Source organism: Archocentrus centrarchus, chromosome 18, assembly GCF_007364275.1.
Source record: "Archocentrus centrarchus isolate MPI-CPG fArcCen1 chromosome 18, fArcCen1, whole genome shotgun sequence".
NCBI lineage: Eukaryota > Metazoa > Chordata > Actinopteri > Cichliformes > Cichlidae > Archocentrus > Archocentrus centrarchus.
In genome coordinates this window covers 16,704,538-16,720,576 of record NC_044363.1, presented here as the reverse complement: position 1 = coordinate 16,720,576, position 16,039 = coordinate 16,704,538, and the positions used below count along the sequence as shown (strand labels likewise).

Below are 16,039 nucleotides of genomic sequence, written 5' to 3'. Positions count from 1 at the left end.
CTTTGATTTGTGATGTGATTTTTTTGAATCCAGCCCTCAAAGCGTTGATGATTTTGTTTTCCGCTCACCGCTGTCACTTCATTTTGTTCTCAGTAAATTAAATAATGTATGTCACCTGAGATTTTCAGCTTGAATGTTTCATTCCACTGATCCATGATTTGTTTTCCCTTCATTTTTCTGAGCAGTGTATATCTGTATGTGAGATTATATCATACTGTCACTAAACACTGCTTCTTTAATCTGAAATGTTCCGCTCACCGTCTGCGTGTGTGCTCCCTGCTTTCTCCCTTCAGCTTGCAAACCCAGATGCAGTGGAAGGTCTGGTTCTGATCAACATTGACACTAACGCTCGAGGATGGATAGACTGGGCTGCTCAAAAGGTTTCTTTCTTTCCTTTTTTCCTTCCTTCCTTCCTCCCTGAATTTTTATATAACTCAAAATTTAAATGGTATTAAACTATGTAATTAGAGACCTGGCTGCTCTGAGTGACAGGTGGACTGCAGTGGCCTTGTAAACAGAATTTAATCACATTAGTCCTAATGGGAGTTACCCATCAGTTTAAATATAGATCTTGATATGAGATTATGTGACTTCACGCATGGTCTGTGTCCTATAATATGGATCATGCAATTGTTTATTATAAATGATATCATAATTAAAATAAATAAACTATGTGAGTGATTTCCACCTTCCTCTCCCTCTCTAGCTCATCTCGGTGACATCCTCCCTCACAGAGCAGATTCTGTGCCACCTTTTTAGTCAGGTAATTTCTATGCAAAGTTGTGTATATAACATATTTCTTTATAAATTAAATTTGCAAAAAACTTTTAAAAAAAGATCAAATGTTAAAACGTTTTTCTAGGAGGAGCTGTCGTCAAGCACAGAGCTAGTGCAGTCTCACAGAGAGCGCATCTCTAAAGCTCCTAACCTCTTCAACATAGAGCTCCTCTGGAAGACTTACAATAGGTAAACACAACATGCTGGCAGACATCATAACATAAACACAAATAATCTACTCCACATCAAACCACAACACATGCCTTTTTTTCTTTTTCATTCCAGCCGTAGAGACTTGAGCATTGACCGCAACAGCTCTTTCAAGTAAATACCCACTCTCTTACCTTTTATTTTTGCTATTGATCTCTGACATCTTCAAATGTCTGACTTCTAATCTGCACCTGTTTGACCCTCAGATGTCCAGTGATGCTGGTGGTGGGCGATCACGCTCCGTATGAGGATGCTGCTGTGAGTTTCAGCTTCAGATCGTTTCTTTCTAAAGAGGAACTGGGAGACGTCATGTTTCAACATGTTTCATGTTTGCATTTACTGTTTGATTGCACGTTTCTGTGTAAAGAAATATCTGTGTTTCTTTCCGTGACCACCAGGTGGAGTGCAACAGCAAACTGGACCCAACAACAACCTCATTCTTAAAGGTGATTTTCATATCTGTATCTTTAGTGTCTCCATCATCGCTCTTTCTTTGTTTTTTGCTTCTTCTTTTTTTTCACTGCTGCTTACACTTTTTGTCCTTTTGCAGATGGCTGATGCTGGTGGTCTCCCTCAGCTGACTCAGGTAACAATACCTTAAGGCCTCTGTAAGATCATACATTACAGATGTGGATGTTAAAGTTGGACTAGACAAGAGTTTAATGTGAAAAAACACAGGGAGGCTGAACATCCTGATACTTGGATGCTTGTTCATTTCAGTGATTTTTGCCAAAATGAAAGTTCATATTTAAATTACACAGGACGTGAATAAAACTGTACTTCAAACAGCAGCAAAAAATCCACTGAGCAAAGATGTTTTCTTAACCTGCTGTTAAAGTGATGTTTTGCATTAAAAAAACACATAAAGCATATTTGCACAAGAGAGCGCAGCGCTATGTGATCAGCTAAAGCTAGCTATCATAGACTGAATAGCTGCATTGCAAAGACACATACACCAGTTAATTGGTGCTAACATATAAAAAAATTATGTATATTAGAATCTCACTCTAAGGTTGGAGCATATGTGTCTTGGAAGATCTGTTACACATGCACACACAATTAAATTAGTTTAGATTAGATTAGACTAGATTAGATTAGATTAGATTCAGCTTTATTATCATTGTACACAAGTATACAAGAAGTATACAATAAATCTATAGTAAGCCATATTATTCACAGACTGCGCTCATTGAGGCAAAATCACCCAAGGAGCCTGCGTCTGCACCCACCTGTCACTCAGAGCAGCCAGGTCTCTAATTACATAATTTAATACCATTTGAATTTTGCATTATATCAGAGTTAAGACCCTATATATAGAGAAGATTTTTAGAGCCCAAGATCAATTTAAAACAAAACAATAAACATGATGAATCTTTGGGTGGGCATTTTAACATGGAAGTCTATGGGGACTGACTCACTTTTGAAGTCAGCTGCAAGTGGCCACTAGAAAAACTGCAGTTTTTCCATACGTACAGTACCAGTCAAAAGTTTGGTCACCTATTTGGGTGTACATCGTAGCTTCATTGTCTTTTACTCATAGAGGTAGCCAGTTATTTCTGTGTCTCAAAAATAAAATTGATATCCTGGGCAATCGTGTGGGGTCACCGGTGTCCACCATTATTCAGTGTAGCAAAAAAAAAAAACTCAAACATGATTTTGACCTAATATGCACAGTAACATTATTCTGTGTTTTGTTTGCAGCCTGCTAAACTCACAGAGGCTTTCAAGTATTTCATCCAGGGAATGGGCTACAGTAAGTTTACTTTGTTGACCCTTTTTTGTGTGTGTCACTAGGGATTTAAGAAATAAACTGAATAAACTTCTGTCCAAAGCCCTGACATCAACCCAGCTTAAAAAATTAAGCTTAATGTTGTCCAAGTTTCAGCCGTCTAGCTGTTGATTTGAGGTGAAGTTGAAGAATTTGGAGGTAGCCCTCTTTCTTTATTATTCCATCCACTTGGTGCAGTGTACCAGTACCACCGGCAGCAAAATAGACCCAGAGCATGATGCTACTACCACGCTTGACAGTCGGTACAGTGTACTTAGGTTTGAAAGCCTCACCTTTATTCCTCCAAACATACCTCTTGTCATTGTGGTCAGTAGCTCAGTCTTTGTCTTCTCTGACCATAAAACTTGTCTCCAGAAGGAATTCAGCTTGTCCATGCGGGCAGCTGCAAATTTCAGTCGAGCGTCAACGTGTTGATTTTGGAGCAGGGGATTCTTTTTTGGTCAGCACCCTCTCAGTCCACAGCTAAGGAAAACATTACTTCACTGTGGACATTGATGCTGGTGTTTCAGCAGTTTCCAGTTCGTGGCTGGTTTGAGCCTTGGTGGTTCCTGGTTTCTTTCTGAACATCCTAACCAATTTCCTCTCATCTTAGGGTGACAGCTTGGATCTTCTTCCAGACCTTGGCAAAGTGGTGACACAGCCAAATAACTTATACGCGCTTAAAATTGTTAGAATTGATGATCCTGGAATCTGCTGCTGTTTAGAAATGGCTCCAAGAGATCTTCCCAACTTGTGTAAATCTAGACTTCTCCTTCTTAGATCTTCACTGAGTTGCTTGGACTTTCCCGTTGTCATTGGTCGGTCCGATGAGTGCTGTCCAACAAATGCTTTTTATGCTGCAAAAAGAAACTACCATCTGTTGTCACTCATGATCACTAACCATAACTTAATAAAACTTGGCCTCGTCAGGTTAAAAGACATTGTAGAATTTAAGCAACACTCAATAAAATATTTGAGTGTGTGTATATATTTGAGCCTGTATGTGTACTTTTGAACCTTTGTGGATTGGAGAAAATCCAAAGTAAACAAAGCAAACTTGTGCACCGAATTCTTGTTTTTCAAAGTAATTAAAAATGTATGCTGCACAATCATTCCACACTGGAAAAAGAACAATTCAAGGAAAACATTAAAAGCCCAAAGTTACCGTGACATTCATGCCTGTGATGTGTGCACACTGTCAGAAATATTTCCACTTCTTTTGGTATTTTAATGTTGCCAGTAAAAGAAATGTTATCTTCTGAAAACTGTTTCCATTGCTTGTACTCTTACTGATCATTTCCTTGTGTTTCTCCACAGTGGCTTCATCTTGCATGACCCGCCTTTCCCGCTCTCGCACCACCTCCCTCTCCTCCTCCTACTCCATGGATGGCTCCCGCTCTCGCTCCCGCACCCTGTCCCAAGGCTCGCAGGGCGGCCAGATGCCGCCCAGCCCCTCCCAAACAATGGAGGTGTCTTGCTGAAGAAAAACAAAACAATAAAATGAGAGAGTGAGAGTGGGAAGAGAGGAAGGTGGAAGCAAAAGGAAGGGAAAGTGGAAGTATGACAATAATGCAGGGACAAGATGAATGGGTTACTTATTTGTCACTTAACAACTCCCTTCATTCCCCACAAGAGCAGAATAGGAATAGAGATGGAGAGAAGGCTCGGGAGGAAGAGGAGTAGAGTCATTAGAGTGGAAAATAAAAAAAAAAGCTGATCTCCACATTTTACAAGTCCAGCCCCTCTCTTTACAACCTCAGCTGAAAAACAAAGTAAAACAGGCTATACTGCCGTAACAATAAGAGTCTTTAAAAGGCACAAAGAGATTATTGAAACAAAGGGAGGAGCTGAAGAACGGCAACTATCCTCTCTCCCCCTCTATTGTCAGCCAATAGAGCCCTTTAATTTAGATACAGTGCAGCCTTCAAAACCAATAGTAATAATCCTGAAAACTGTATCGTTGATGTTGATGCTGATGATTATAATGTTGTTGATGATGATAGAAAAAAAACAGTAACTTTTCTCTTTATTACACAATGACTTTAAAATGACATAGACAAAAAAAAAACAAACAAACAAACAAACAATACTATAGCAGAGATACTTATAACAATGTGTGTCTACTACTATTAAAGCTAGTTTTTATTGTGTTCTGTTTTTCATTATTTCTTTAATTTTATTTTCTTATTTGTAACCTGTCTCAGCAAGGGGTTGAAGCTGCTGATTGGCTGACCCCGTCATGTGGAGACAGCCAATGAGAGCCATTGTAGTGACTACTTCTTCCTTGATGTTACCAGATTGTTTATGTCTTCCATTTGGCCCTCGTCTATAAGTGACCGTAATCTTTACCCCCCCGATTGGATTTTGAAGCGATGAACAGGAAGCTTTTTTTTTTTTTTTTTTTTTTTTTTTTGTTAGTTTTTCTTTTTCTTCTGGACTGTTTGGAAGTTGCATGCCTACTATCAGCTCACGTGATTATTGAGTGGATAATGTTTTTTTTTTGTTTGTTGGTTTTTTTTATATTCTGCTAATGAGTTGCGTGAATCTGTGTGCGTGTGTATGTGCAGTTTCGAGTGATGGCCTGAAGGTAAACATGGATGGGACTGAGGGTGTTCTGCACCTTCAACTATCACGCTATTAACAGTCATTGCACATTCAGAAGTGCTTCCAATACTGCTGGCAGTCTTGCACTGCGTGTCTTAATGTCCACTACTACTCACCAGGGAGTTTACATCATGGGTAGCATGCTCGTATGGATATTGCATTTCAGTGCTCGGTGTGGCCAGAAGGGATCACTGTGTTCATCGTCTGGGTTGTAATCTCTTAGCCTTGCCCATGCACCGATACCTCCAAACAAACCCAGCTAGCATACTTGACTTGATGTGCGCTGCGGGGGGGGTAAAAACGAACGCGTACTCCTCTCCACCAACTTTATTCACCAAGGGGTCAAGAAAATTGTGTTTGCATATGTTTATTCTGATATGTGTGAGTGTGTATGTGTGTGGGGAGGGAAGCAAATGTCAGTGCTTGTATCTTGTAAGCACAGTTAACGCAGCGCATTGTGAGTAAAAAGCCCGAATCATTCGGAAAAGTTTTGAGACCAACAAAAGCCCCTGTGACTTATCAGTGACAATGAACCAGCCCCTTCACTGCCACTCTGCTCAGATAAAGTATAAGTATGGGGGAAAAAAAGAAGAGTTTCCTAAACCACTATCCAAACCTTGAGCCAACCAGTTAGAGCTAATAAGCTTAAGCATACCGCCAAAACTAAGAGCCCCTGAAGAATCTGGGGTAGTCACTGACCAAATTTTGCCATCAGAAATGCTGTGAGCTAAATGTGCACCTTTAAACATCAGTTATAGCAAATAAATCCATCAGGAATCCCACTGAATTGCCAAAATGTAATCATAAATAAACTCAAAGCTTACCACTGCCCTGTGACGAGTAGCCATTACACTGACTGTGCTTTTAAAGGACCATGTTTGAGCTCAGTCCATTGCATGCATTTATATTCTGATGCATGAAAGCATGACCATTGAGCTGGAAGATGCCCGTTTCTTTTGAATGCTGTCTAATGCTCCTTTTCCAAACCTGTCTGATAAAATGGATGTGATTTTGACGAGACGGAAGGCCTTATTTGAGCTTGGAATCAAAACTGATGGTAGGAACGATGATGATGTTTTGAGTCACTCCACTCACTGACCCATAATAGGCGGTTCATGCAGTGCATAAACAGCCTTTTGTGCCACCGCCACCATCCGTTGCAGTTGATGTGGAAAACAGATCCTGATGATATTGTGCAGCGTGCTTTTGGGATGTGAATTTAAGTTGTGGCATTAAGGTAAAGTCCATTTTGTGTGAGTGTAGAATGTAATCGCTGGGCTCATTTCAGCATGACCGCTCAAAGAATCAGTTACGGGAGTTTCTACTAAATAATCTGCACCAGGTGAAGGCTAGAAATTTTTTAAAAAGGCCAAATAAGGAAGCCACAGTGGTGTTTCTTTGTGGAGAGTTGAGCAGGGTTGTGTGATTGTAAATGCTTGTCCATTTTGTTTTTCTGTTTGTCTCTTAGATTTTACAATTCAATCACATTTTTTTTCCCCCTTCATTTTTTTTTTAAATTTGAATTTATTTTTTGTTTGTTTTTATCTATGTGATGTGTTAGTTTACTGTCCCGATGTGCTCACAAGTTAGTTAACCGTGTGATAGTTCTGGTGTAACTTTTTTAGCATTAGCGCTTACAAGGGAGAATAATATAATTAACAATAAAAAGATTAAAAGTAAAGGGAATCAAACTTATTTGTGTGGCTAATTGCTCTGTGTAACACAATGAAAATCCTTAAAAAATGTATAGAAAATAAAGTTAATAAAAGCTTAAGAGTACTCTTATGTTTCCTGTGGTTTGTTTCTGTGATGTGTGTTTAGAATTTCCATGAAAATGTTGACTTTTTAATAAATTAATCTACTTTTCCATGCAGCATCTGTTAAAGTTGTCCATCAACTTTTTGCTAAATTAGTTACTTGTTTTGGGTTTTTTTTATTTGAAATCTTCTGAAACTTGGCACAGATACTCCTTGGGTATAAGGCTCTATGAAACAGCAGATTATACAAAACGATTTTTTTTTTTTTTTTATGAATTTTGGAAAATTTCCAAAAATACTGTGTACTGATGTTTACCTTTAATCTCTACTCCTCCCCTTTTTTTAGGCTCTTTTGAAACTTGTTATGAGTATTTGATGTGCAAAGCTCTGCAAAATGCTTTAGACACATTATTTATTACCCCGTCCCCAGAGGTGGGACTATGATATTTTATTTTTTTGTATATGTATGTCTGTCTGTTTGTTTAACAATGTTACAGCAAAACTAGAAGTCCAATTCATACCAAATTTGCATGAAAGTTGACCAGTGACCCGTAGATCATCTGCAGAGGTAGCGTTAAGATGCTTCCATGTATCTCTGAATGCATGGAAGTTGTCACTGGACACGAGTGGTAGATGCATTTTTTTTTTTCACCATTCTAGATGGTGACTCATTTGGACTCATGTATTTGGTTTGGACTCATGAAAATAGGCTTCAGAAGAGACATGAGTTCACTGAGAAAAATTAAATTGTAGAATAAAAAATCTTTAGTGCTACCACTGAACCTGATTCATTTTTTGCCATAATTAGGTCAAGGTCAGAGGTCAATTTTTTCTGAAAATTTTGTGAATGGGATGTGAGAATGATGTGAGGTGCAATGTTCAAATTCACACCATAGATATATCTGCTAAAAATCTCAGACAAGTTCAAATCTCGGTTACCTTCACCTCAAGGTAAAGGTCAAATGTCGTTTTCTGAAAATCTTGTGGACGTGATAACTCAAGAACAATGTCACCTGGCACTACTTTACATTTCCTCAAAAAATATGTCCAAAAATGACTTCTGTGATCCTGTTAGTGTAAAAATTGAATACATTTTTAAGAATTTTTCAGTTACACTGGTCAGGAAAAAAAAAATACATGAAAATAAAAACTGAAATTCACACATTTTCCAGCTCCCTTCAGTGAACCTCATCAAACATGTGGCTGGATCTTAACACTTAAATAGGAGCTGCTGCTGTCACTATACTGTCACTTACTACTGAGGTTAGTTTGACTATGATCCTTTTGAACTTGTTCAAAGCATAAAGTATGCAACACCTCAAAATTCAAATGGTCCAAAAAGCAGAAAAAAAATCATACAAAGCTACCAACAATATTACATCAGGTAAATAAATCAATAAAGGTTTGTGGTCAATAGGGGTAAGTCTCAGTTGAATAAATGTACATATATATTAAACATATTAATACCCCATGTTGTACCTCATTAGATGCCAGTTCATCAGTAACTTTATACAGTAACATTCATATATTTTAAACAACATGTGAGGAACTAAACTAATGCAAATGAAGCAAATCAAACAAAAGGGTTTACTCAGTGCACATATTACATATCTTCAATAATATTTATGGTGATAAAGACTTTGCAAAATTGAATATATGACAACTTTTTTTTACTATCTTTTTAATAAATATAAATAAATGCACAAGTAAAATCAGAAAGCAGCTCATTTTAAAATGAGCGTGTTGAATTAAACGTGAGCCATATATCCTGGAACAGTGCAAAGAAAACCTGCTCCACTTACTGTTATGCAGAAATACAGCTCACCTTTCTGACATTTATTCTAATTCTGATTGATCCTTCGAGAATTTGAAGGAAATGCAGTCATGGAATAAAATAAATTAAAAAGCTCCTGCAAGCTGGATCTTGATAAGTGTGCCTGACAAAGTTTCCTCACAGCTAATGCTTCCTCATATGCATTTTCATCTAATCGAAACTTGTGGCCCTAGTTATTTTTAAGAAGAAGTCTCCCAAGGAGAATGATATGTCTAAGGCATATAGATGAGTCAGGCCTAGAGATTTAATACACCTCAGTTCATTCAGAGTATCAAACGAGGGGTCACTGATGAGTTGGTGGCTCCTCAGAGGGTCTCTAGAGACGAGTACATGCAATGATTGCACTGAAAGGGTCATCAAGGATAGGAAATCCACTGTTGGAACGAGAGAGTCAACTGCAGTTTCCTTCACCTTCAAATTCCTGCCCATATCTCTGGCTCGCTCCGCCTTCTTTATAGCCTCTGTAATGTTTTCCTTGAAAAACATTAACACACTATATCTGGCCGTGAAGTGTTTGTCAAATCTGGTGGGTGACTCACTGTTGTGTTCCTCATTGTGTCTGGAGAATCTATAAGTGACCTCAATTTGGTCACAGTAAAGCTGAGCAGACTTGAGTGCATTTTGCAAATCACCTAAAGCGCGATTGATGCAGTCTGGACTCTGACGCCTGTTTTGCTGCTTCAGAGACGTAAAAGCACAGTTGTAATATGCAATAGCCGCCCAGCAGTGGTCCTCTTCTGTGGCTTTAGTGTACATGTTGATACTCTCTGCAAAGTTCCCCTTTACACACAGTTCATTACCAAAGGCAATGTAGTGGTACAGATTAGATGATGGTGATTCTTTACATGTGAGTTTCTGCCTGGCTGTGTCCAGGTCTCTTTTTAGTCTGTTTTTCAACTCGGCAGTAGAGTCGTCTGCATTGAACTTTGTGAGTAGCCACATCCCCCAAAACTCATTCAAAGCAGACAAATCTGAAGCTGCTGGATTGTTGTTGCTGCTTCTGTACAAATCATCAAGTTCATCCAGATACTGACCGAAGAGCTCTTCCTTCTTCTTTATGTATGGGATGTGAGACTCCAAGTAATCTGATAGTCTTTTAGCCACTAAGAAGTCTCTGACCTCTTTAGCTGTGTTTAATCCCGATTTGGACTTTCCAGTCAGAATTTGTTCCACTGTTGAAGACATATTTTCAAATCTTTCATTACTGTGGCTGTTTCGATACAGATTAAGCAGTTTCACAAGAGAAAACTGATGACATTTTTGTACTTTTGTATTTTCTGTTGAAGACAGAGGCTCCTTTGTTAAAACCGTCATTTGCAGTGGATCTGACAGATGACTAGAACAGACAACGAGCTGAGCAGATCCTGGAGATCCTTGTCGAGCGGTGCGACCAAATGCCTGCACCTCCACACGAGCATTCTTGGGCAAGAAGGTCTGCACAACAAACAAACCTCCAGCTCTTTTTATTTTTTCAGAAACCTGAAGGTCTGTTCCACGGCCTGCGAGGTTTGTTGCTATGATGACTTCTCCTGCATCAAGCTGTTTGGAAAAGATTGCACGATTGTCCATGTTGTTGTTTATGTAAAGACTTTTGTTCTTGACTTTATCTCCTAGTTTATGGTGCAGAACATTTGCTCGATTGATGGTCTCACAGATGACCAGCACAGCTCGTGCATCCCTGTATGACGTAGGCCTGGTTTGTACAAGGACAACATCACAGATTTTTTCAATCCATTCTTCTTCATCCATCGCGACCACTCCTTCAACCTCAAACAGCTTTCTGCGTTTGAATGAAGGTATCTGACAGGTTCTGATACCATCATAGATTTTCTGCAATGTCTCAGCTTCTACTTCTTGGCCAAGAGTCCCAGACATCCCATAGATTTGATTGCCATACTTTTGAAGCAAGCCAACATTGGACATGTAGTTTGTGATGGCTGTCATGTCACTCAGTTTTGACGCGTGTTTCATTTCAAGGAACTGTTGTAGTCCGTCACTCCATTTCATGTAGTTTTCAACCACTCCTGTGCAGCTGTAGTCTACAGGCACTATTCCATGCCTCTCCATGACGTATTCATGGTCCTTTGTCATGGCTTGTGCATAGAATGCATTTTCAATCCAGACTTTTAGTTTGCAATTGACCAGCTCTGAAAAGAAGCCTGGGACATAGCAGCTACTTTCAGCTTGGCTCAGTTCACATGGAGTAAAATGCAGCGCGCGCTTTACTTCTTCTTCAGCAGCTCTCACCACACTGTTGTAATCAGGGTACATGTAACAACAGAGGCCGCCATTCATTAAAAGCAGTGGCACTCTTTGCACTTCCTCTTTTTCACTTTGTGGCTCTAGGTTAAGTTGTTCTATTGTGTCATTGCTATTTATGTAATGCAGAGCAAAATGGCAGGATGGGAATTTCTGTTCCACCGTGTTAAAGAACTCAGCCAGCTTCTCAGCGGTAACACTGTCGTGCATTTTAATTAAGACGCACTGGTTCCTTCTTAATTGCTCAACTGAGCCTTTTTCCAGTATTCCTGTATCCTCAGCTATCTGAAGAATAATAAAGTCATCATCTTTGCCCTTCATGCTTTCTAGCATAACTTGGTAAAACAGGTATTTTGCCCCTACAAATGTATCAGTACTAATCTTCTTGTACTGATTAGTAGTGGTCCATATGAAAGCCAGCAGTGGGTTGAGATGTTGCAAAGCAGGCATGTCACTGCTTAAATAGACCACATGATGACCCTTGTCTAGCATCAAAGAATCAACTTCATCCACTATTGCACACTGGAATTGCCTCTGTCCAAATATGTCCTTCCTGTGAAAGTGGTGCCTGAGCCAATCCCCAGCAAACTGTTCGGCAGTGCCATAAACAACTTGACACTCATAGCACTTTTTTAGTTCGCTGGCTAGTTTGTTGGTATTACAGTCTGCGCTGATCTTCAGAAGTTTATAAAATCGTTGCCATTCCTTAAAATCTCTCTCTGCAAGAACCGATGAACTTGACATGATGTCTACTTTTTCACCTCTCAGAGCTCTGAATGCTGCAAACATTGCCACTATACAGGACTTACCCTCCCCGGTACCAACCTGAATTAGCCGCCCAGTTTTTGAAAGAGCCATAAGACAGCAGCTCACCATCTGCGTCAGTCGCGGCCTAAATTTAAAAATTCTGTCCACGGCCGAGCAGACCTTCTGCAAGTCCTTTTTCAATTCACTCTTCACTGAGTCATCATTGTGAATACCAAGATGTTTATGAACTGTTAATACAATGTCTCTGACATCATCTAAAAGCTTGTCATCAATCTGGTTTATCTTTTCTTGTCTGATTTCCTCTATTATTTCATCCAGGGTCTTCTCTCTGTCCTCAGCTAAATATTCCTTTAACTTTTCATCTGTTACACTTTTGTCTCGGACCAGTTCCACAAGTGTCTTTCCATCTTCACATTTCCATCCTGGAGTAATGTGATGAATCTCTATGCAGTGCAACATTTTCATCATCCATGTAACTAGATGCAGTTTGTCATTCGCTGATTTTTCAAATCGCTCCAGAAGAGCATTAAACAAGTTAGCGACTTCCTTTGGGCTCCATTTGATATTTGTAACCAGTCCGTCCAGCTTCTTGAGGAGAAGCTCATCACCATTATCCATTTTTAAAAATAAAGAAAGAACTGGTTCAAACAGAATTTAAAAAAAGAGAGAGAGAGAGATTATTTCTTTAAAATAGTACAATTTCTGCACAATAAACAATAGTTTTAATTTGGTGCTGGTGATAGCAGGAGGATTAACATATATTCTTTATAATTGTAAAAAAGAAAGCTGCATTTATTCTCTGCGATGTTGTAAGCTTTTTTATATTTTATGTAACGCAGTTTTATTCTGATACTCACCTGATAACAAAACAATTCGACGAGCGGTTGTCAAGTTGTGATGGTCTGCAGCCTTTGCTTTTGATTCTTAGTTATTTCTTTTGTTTTACTTTCTCTTTCTCAACCTTTGCTGGGCAGTCCCACAAGGGAATTTCCTGCCCTTCCTATATTTACTATAATTTTACCGTACTGTTTACTATGTCTTCTGTAAATTTATTTACTTACTTTTAAAGTTTGAAGATGCCCTTCAGATACACATACAAAAATACTTCCAATTGGTACTTAAATTACACGTCTGCAACAACAACAACAACAACAACAACAACAAAGTAATTTCTGGTCTATATTCAAAACCCTTTCCTATGTGTGATCAATGCATGATGCCCTCTGGCAGGCCAAAGAAAAAGTAAAGATACCTTATCATGTTGTATTTATCTGTATAGCAACAGTTGTCAGTTACTGTACTTCCAAATCACATTTTTAAGAGTAATGCAAATGTAAACATTTACAATATACTGTAAATGTAAGTACCAGAAAGGTCTGTTTTGTGGTTAAATGAAGAAAAAAGAAAAGAAAATTTGAATTAGAATTTTTATAATCATTTTGGTCAGTTGCAGTACCAGTGTGAAACTTTCAAGTTCACCCTTTCACTTAGTGCTTTCAGGCCAGGACGTAATAACCTTAAACAGACACTGTGGGTGTGTTTGTTTGGCTAGAGTTGTGCCACATCTCGCCAAACTTGTTTGTCTGCAGAATGACTTTTCAGGACATACATCAGTGGTTTTACCATGTTGTTTTTCTTTAAGTATTAGTTCTTTGACAATCACACAGTTTCTTGATAGCTAAGTATCAAATCTAGAATAATGTATCTCTGATTCAGGATCCAGGAGCAGAAATAATAAATAACACAAAAGAAATAAGAATTATAGATAAAATAAACATTGACCTAATAGTTACAGTGAGCAGAGGCAGTGTGAATAGCAAATAAACAGTCTATTTACAACTGTATGCAATGTGCTGAAGTGGCACTGTGGATGTACATTGAGATTGTCTGTAGGGTTTAATATGGATATGGGTTTTTGGTATGTTTGTCTGTCTGTTTTTTTGTACAGCAAAACTACCAGTGCAATTCATACAAAATTTGCACAAAAGATGGCCAGTGGCCCCCCCTAGATCACTTGGTTAATTTTTTTTGCCATGGATACCCTCCATGGATACCCTTACCATAGGGGTCAAACATTCAGGCCTGAACTGTTCTCTTGGGGTACTCCATACATGCACTGTATCGTGCAGTGCAGCTACAGGGACGCAGCTCTTTGAGCAGAAGGTCATAACATTATTACATAGTTGTTACATACTTTTTTAAATAGCATATCATCATACTGTATGGGAATGATAAAGGATAATAATTAAATTACATTTTATTTGTATAGCCCCAAATAACAATGTTGCCTTGAGACACTTTATATTAGAAGTCAGAAGACCCTACAGTAATAACACAATACATTTGACATTGCAAAACAATGTATAAAACACTGTAGAGCAGACCTGTATTTAATTAGGTTGCTGTACGTGGGTAGAGAAGGCAGAATAAAGTGTCTGTGTGCGCGTGTGTGCGCGTGTGTGTGTGTTTCTGTAATAAAACTATCTAAAAAGGATAGAAGTTATATGCTATTTTAGTCACTTTATCAATCCAGCCTCAGACTTTCCACTTAATACTTACTGGATTTACTGCTCTGCAGAGGATGACGTGGTAATCAGTGGCGGCGTCGGGGGGGGCGCTATAGCTCTCCGTGGAAAAGTCATAGCACCCCCGTAGCACCCACAAGAAAATAGCCTGTGTCTGTGTGTGTTGAGAACTGAAAGAACAAATGATCCTTCATAGCACCCTCAGTAAAATGCTTAGCACCCCCCTTAGCACCTACATAAAAATATTTGTGGAGCTGCCACTGGTGGTAATTATAAACCGGTGCTTCCTGTTTGGCTAAAGTCATGCCACATCTTCTTTGTTTGTGGAATGAATGGTATGATATGCATCAGTGGTTTTCTGTTTTTCTTTCATTTCTTTGAGCAAGTCAGCTTAACCTCTGATCACCTTACACAAAAATGGTTTTCTGCATTTCATTAAAGACATAATATTTACATATAAATGATTATGACTGTTTTAAACCATGTTTACATGGCCTGTTATAGTTTCTCTTGACAAGTCATGTTTGACTTTAGTTATCATAGTTATCATAGATACACAGAAGCTACACACAGAAGATACACAGATGAAATTGCTGCAGCTGATGTAGCACGTTTCTGGCATCTTAATATTTGTTTATAAAGCACTGAATAAATGAGCAGACAGACAAAGTCAAAGGAAAATAAAGGGGAAAGCAACAAAAAACTGCCTCAGCTCCTAGAAAAGCTTCACTGCTCATTTGATGCTTCTTTAATAACAGTGCTGGAGAGGCACAGGTTTGTCCAGAGTCATCTACAAGTGGTCAACTGGCTGAAGACTGTGAAGGCAAGTGAATGTAATTCAAATCATTAAAAAATTTAGATTTATTTAGATTTAGATATTTAGGTTAGGCTAATCAGTGATTCTAAATTGCTGATAAGTGCGAGTGTGAACATTTGTCTTTCTTTCTCTTTGTGTGGTCCTGCGACAGACTGGTGACCTGTCCAGGGGGCACTTCACCTCTCACCCCGTGGCAGCTGGATTAGGCTTTATCTTTGACTCATGCATGAAACCGGAATGACAGCACTGAGTTTCTAACCTCTAGCCTGCTTGTTTAGCAGCACACAGCATTGCACACAGCATTGCATTGATCATGCAAAACTTAAAAGATCCTATAAAGATTATTCATGAGAAAAAAAAAAAAAAACGACAAAAATTTTCAGCGTCCAGACTGTAATCTGAGTGGGCGTGGGAGAAGAGGCAAAGAAAAGGGAGTGATTTCAATTCAACTCCCTGCTTAAAGTCTTTGCAGCGGTCTGCAGGCATCAGCTGCATTTACACGTTATTATACTATATTTTACAGTATTTTCTTAGAAAAAAAAGTGTCTCACAACCCAAGTATCTCTTGTGGAACCTCTGCCATCTGCTGGACAAAGGACAGTTGCCATGTTGTTAAAATAAGAAACCAAAGACTCAACATCACTGAGTGAAGAAGCACATGATAATCTTACCTCTACTTATATAACAGGTCAACTGAATATAAAGATATGAGGTAAGACC

General features: G+C 38.8%; 1 protein-coding gene across 1 annotated transcript in view; it reads left to right on the top strand.

The window, feature by feature from the left end:
* The window catches only part of ndrg2 (NDRG family member 2), a 48,885-nt gene extending 41,747 nt beyond the window's left edge, over positions 1-7,138 (top strand). Inside the window, exons 8-16 of the mRNA XM_030753100.1 lie at positions 294-380; positions 707-763; positions 863-966; positions 1,063-1,101; positions 1,194-1,245; positions 1,386-1,433; positions 1,538-1,573; positions 2,689-2,740; positions 4,073-7,138. Of these exons, the coding sequence (XP_030608960.1) occupies positions 294-380; positions 707-763; positions 863-966; positions 1,063-1,101; positions 1,194-1,245; positions 1,386-1,433; positions 1,538-1,573; positions 2,689-2,740; positions 4,073-4,236 (639 nt within the window). The 3' untranslated portion in view covers positions 4,237-7,138. The remainder of the gene's footprint in view (positions 1-293; positions 381-706; positions 764-862; positions 967-1,062; positions 1,102-1,193; positions 1,246-1,385; positions 1,434-1,537; positions 1,574-2,688; positions 2,741-4,072) is intronic.
* The last annotated feature ends 8,901 nt before the right edge of the window (positions 7,139-16,039 follow it).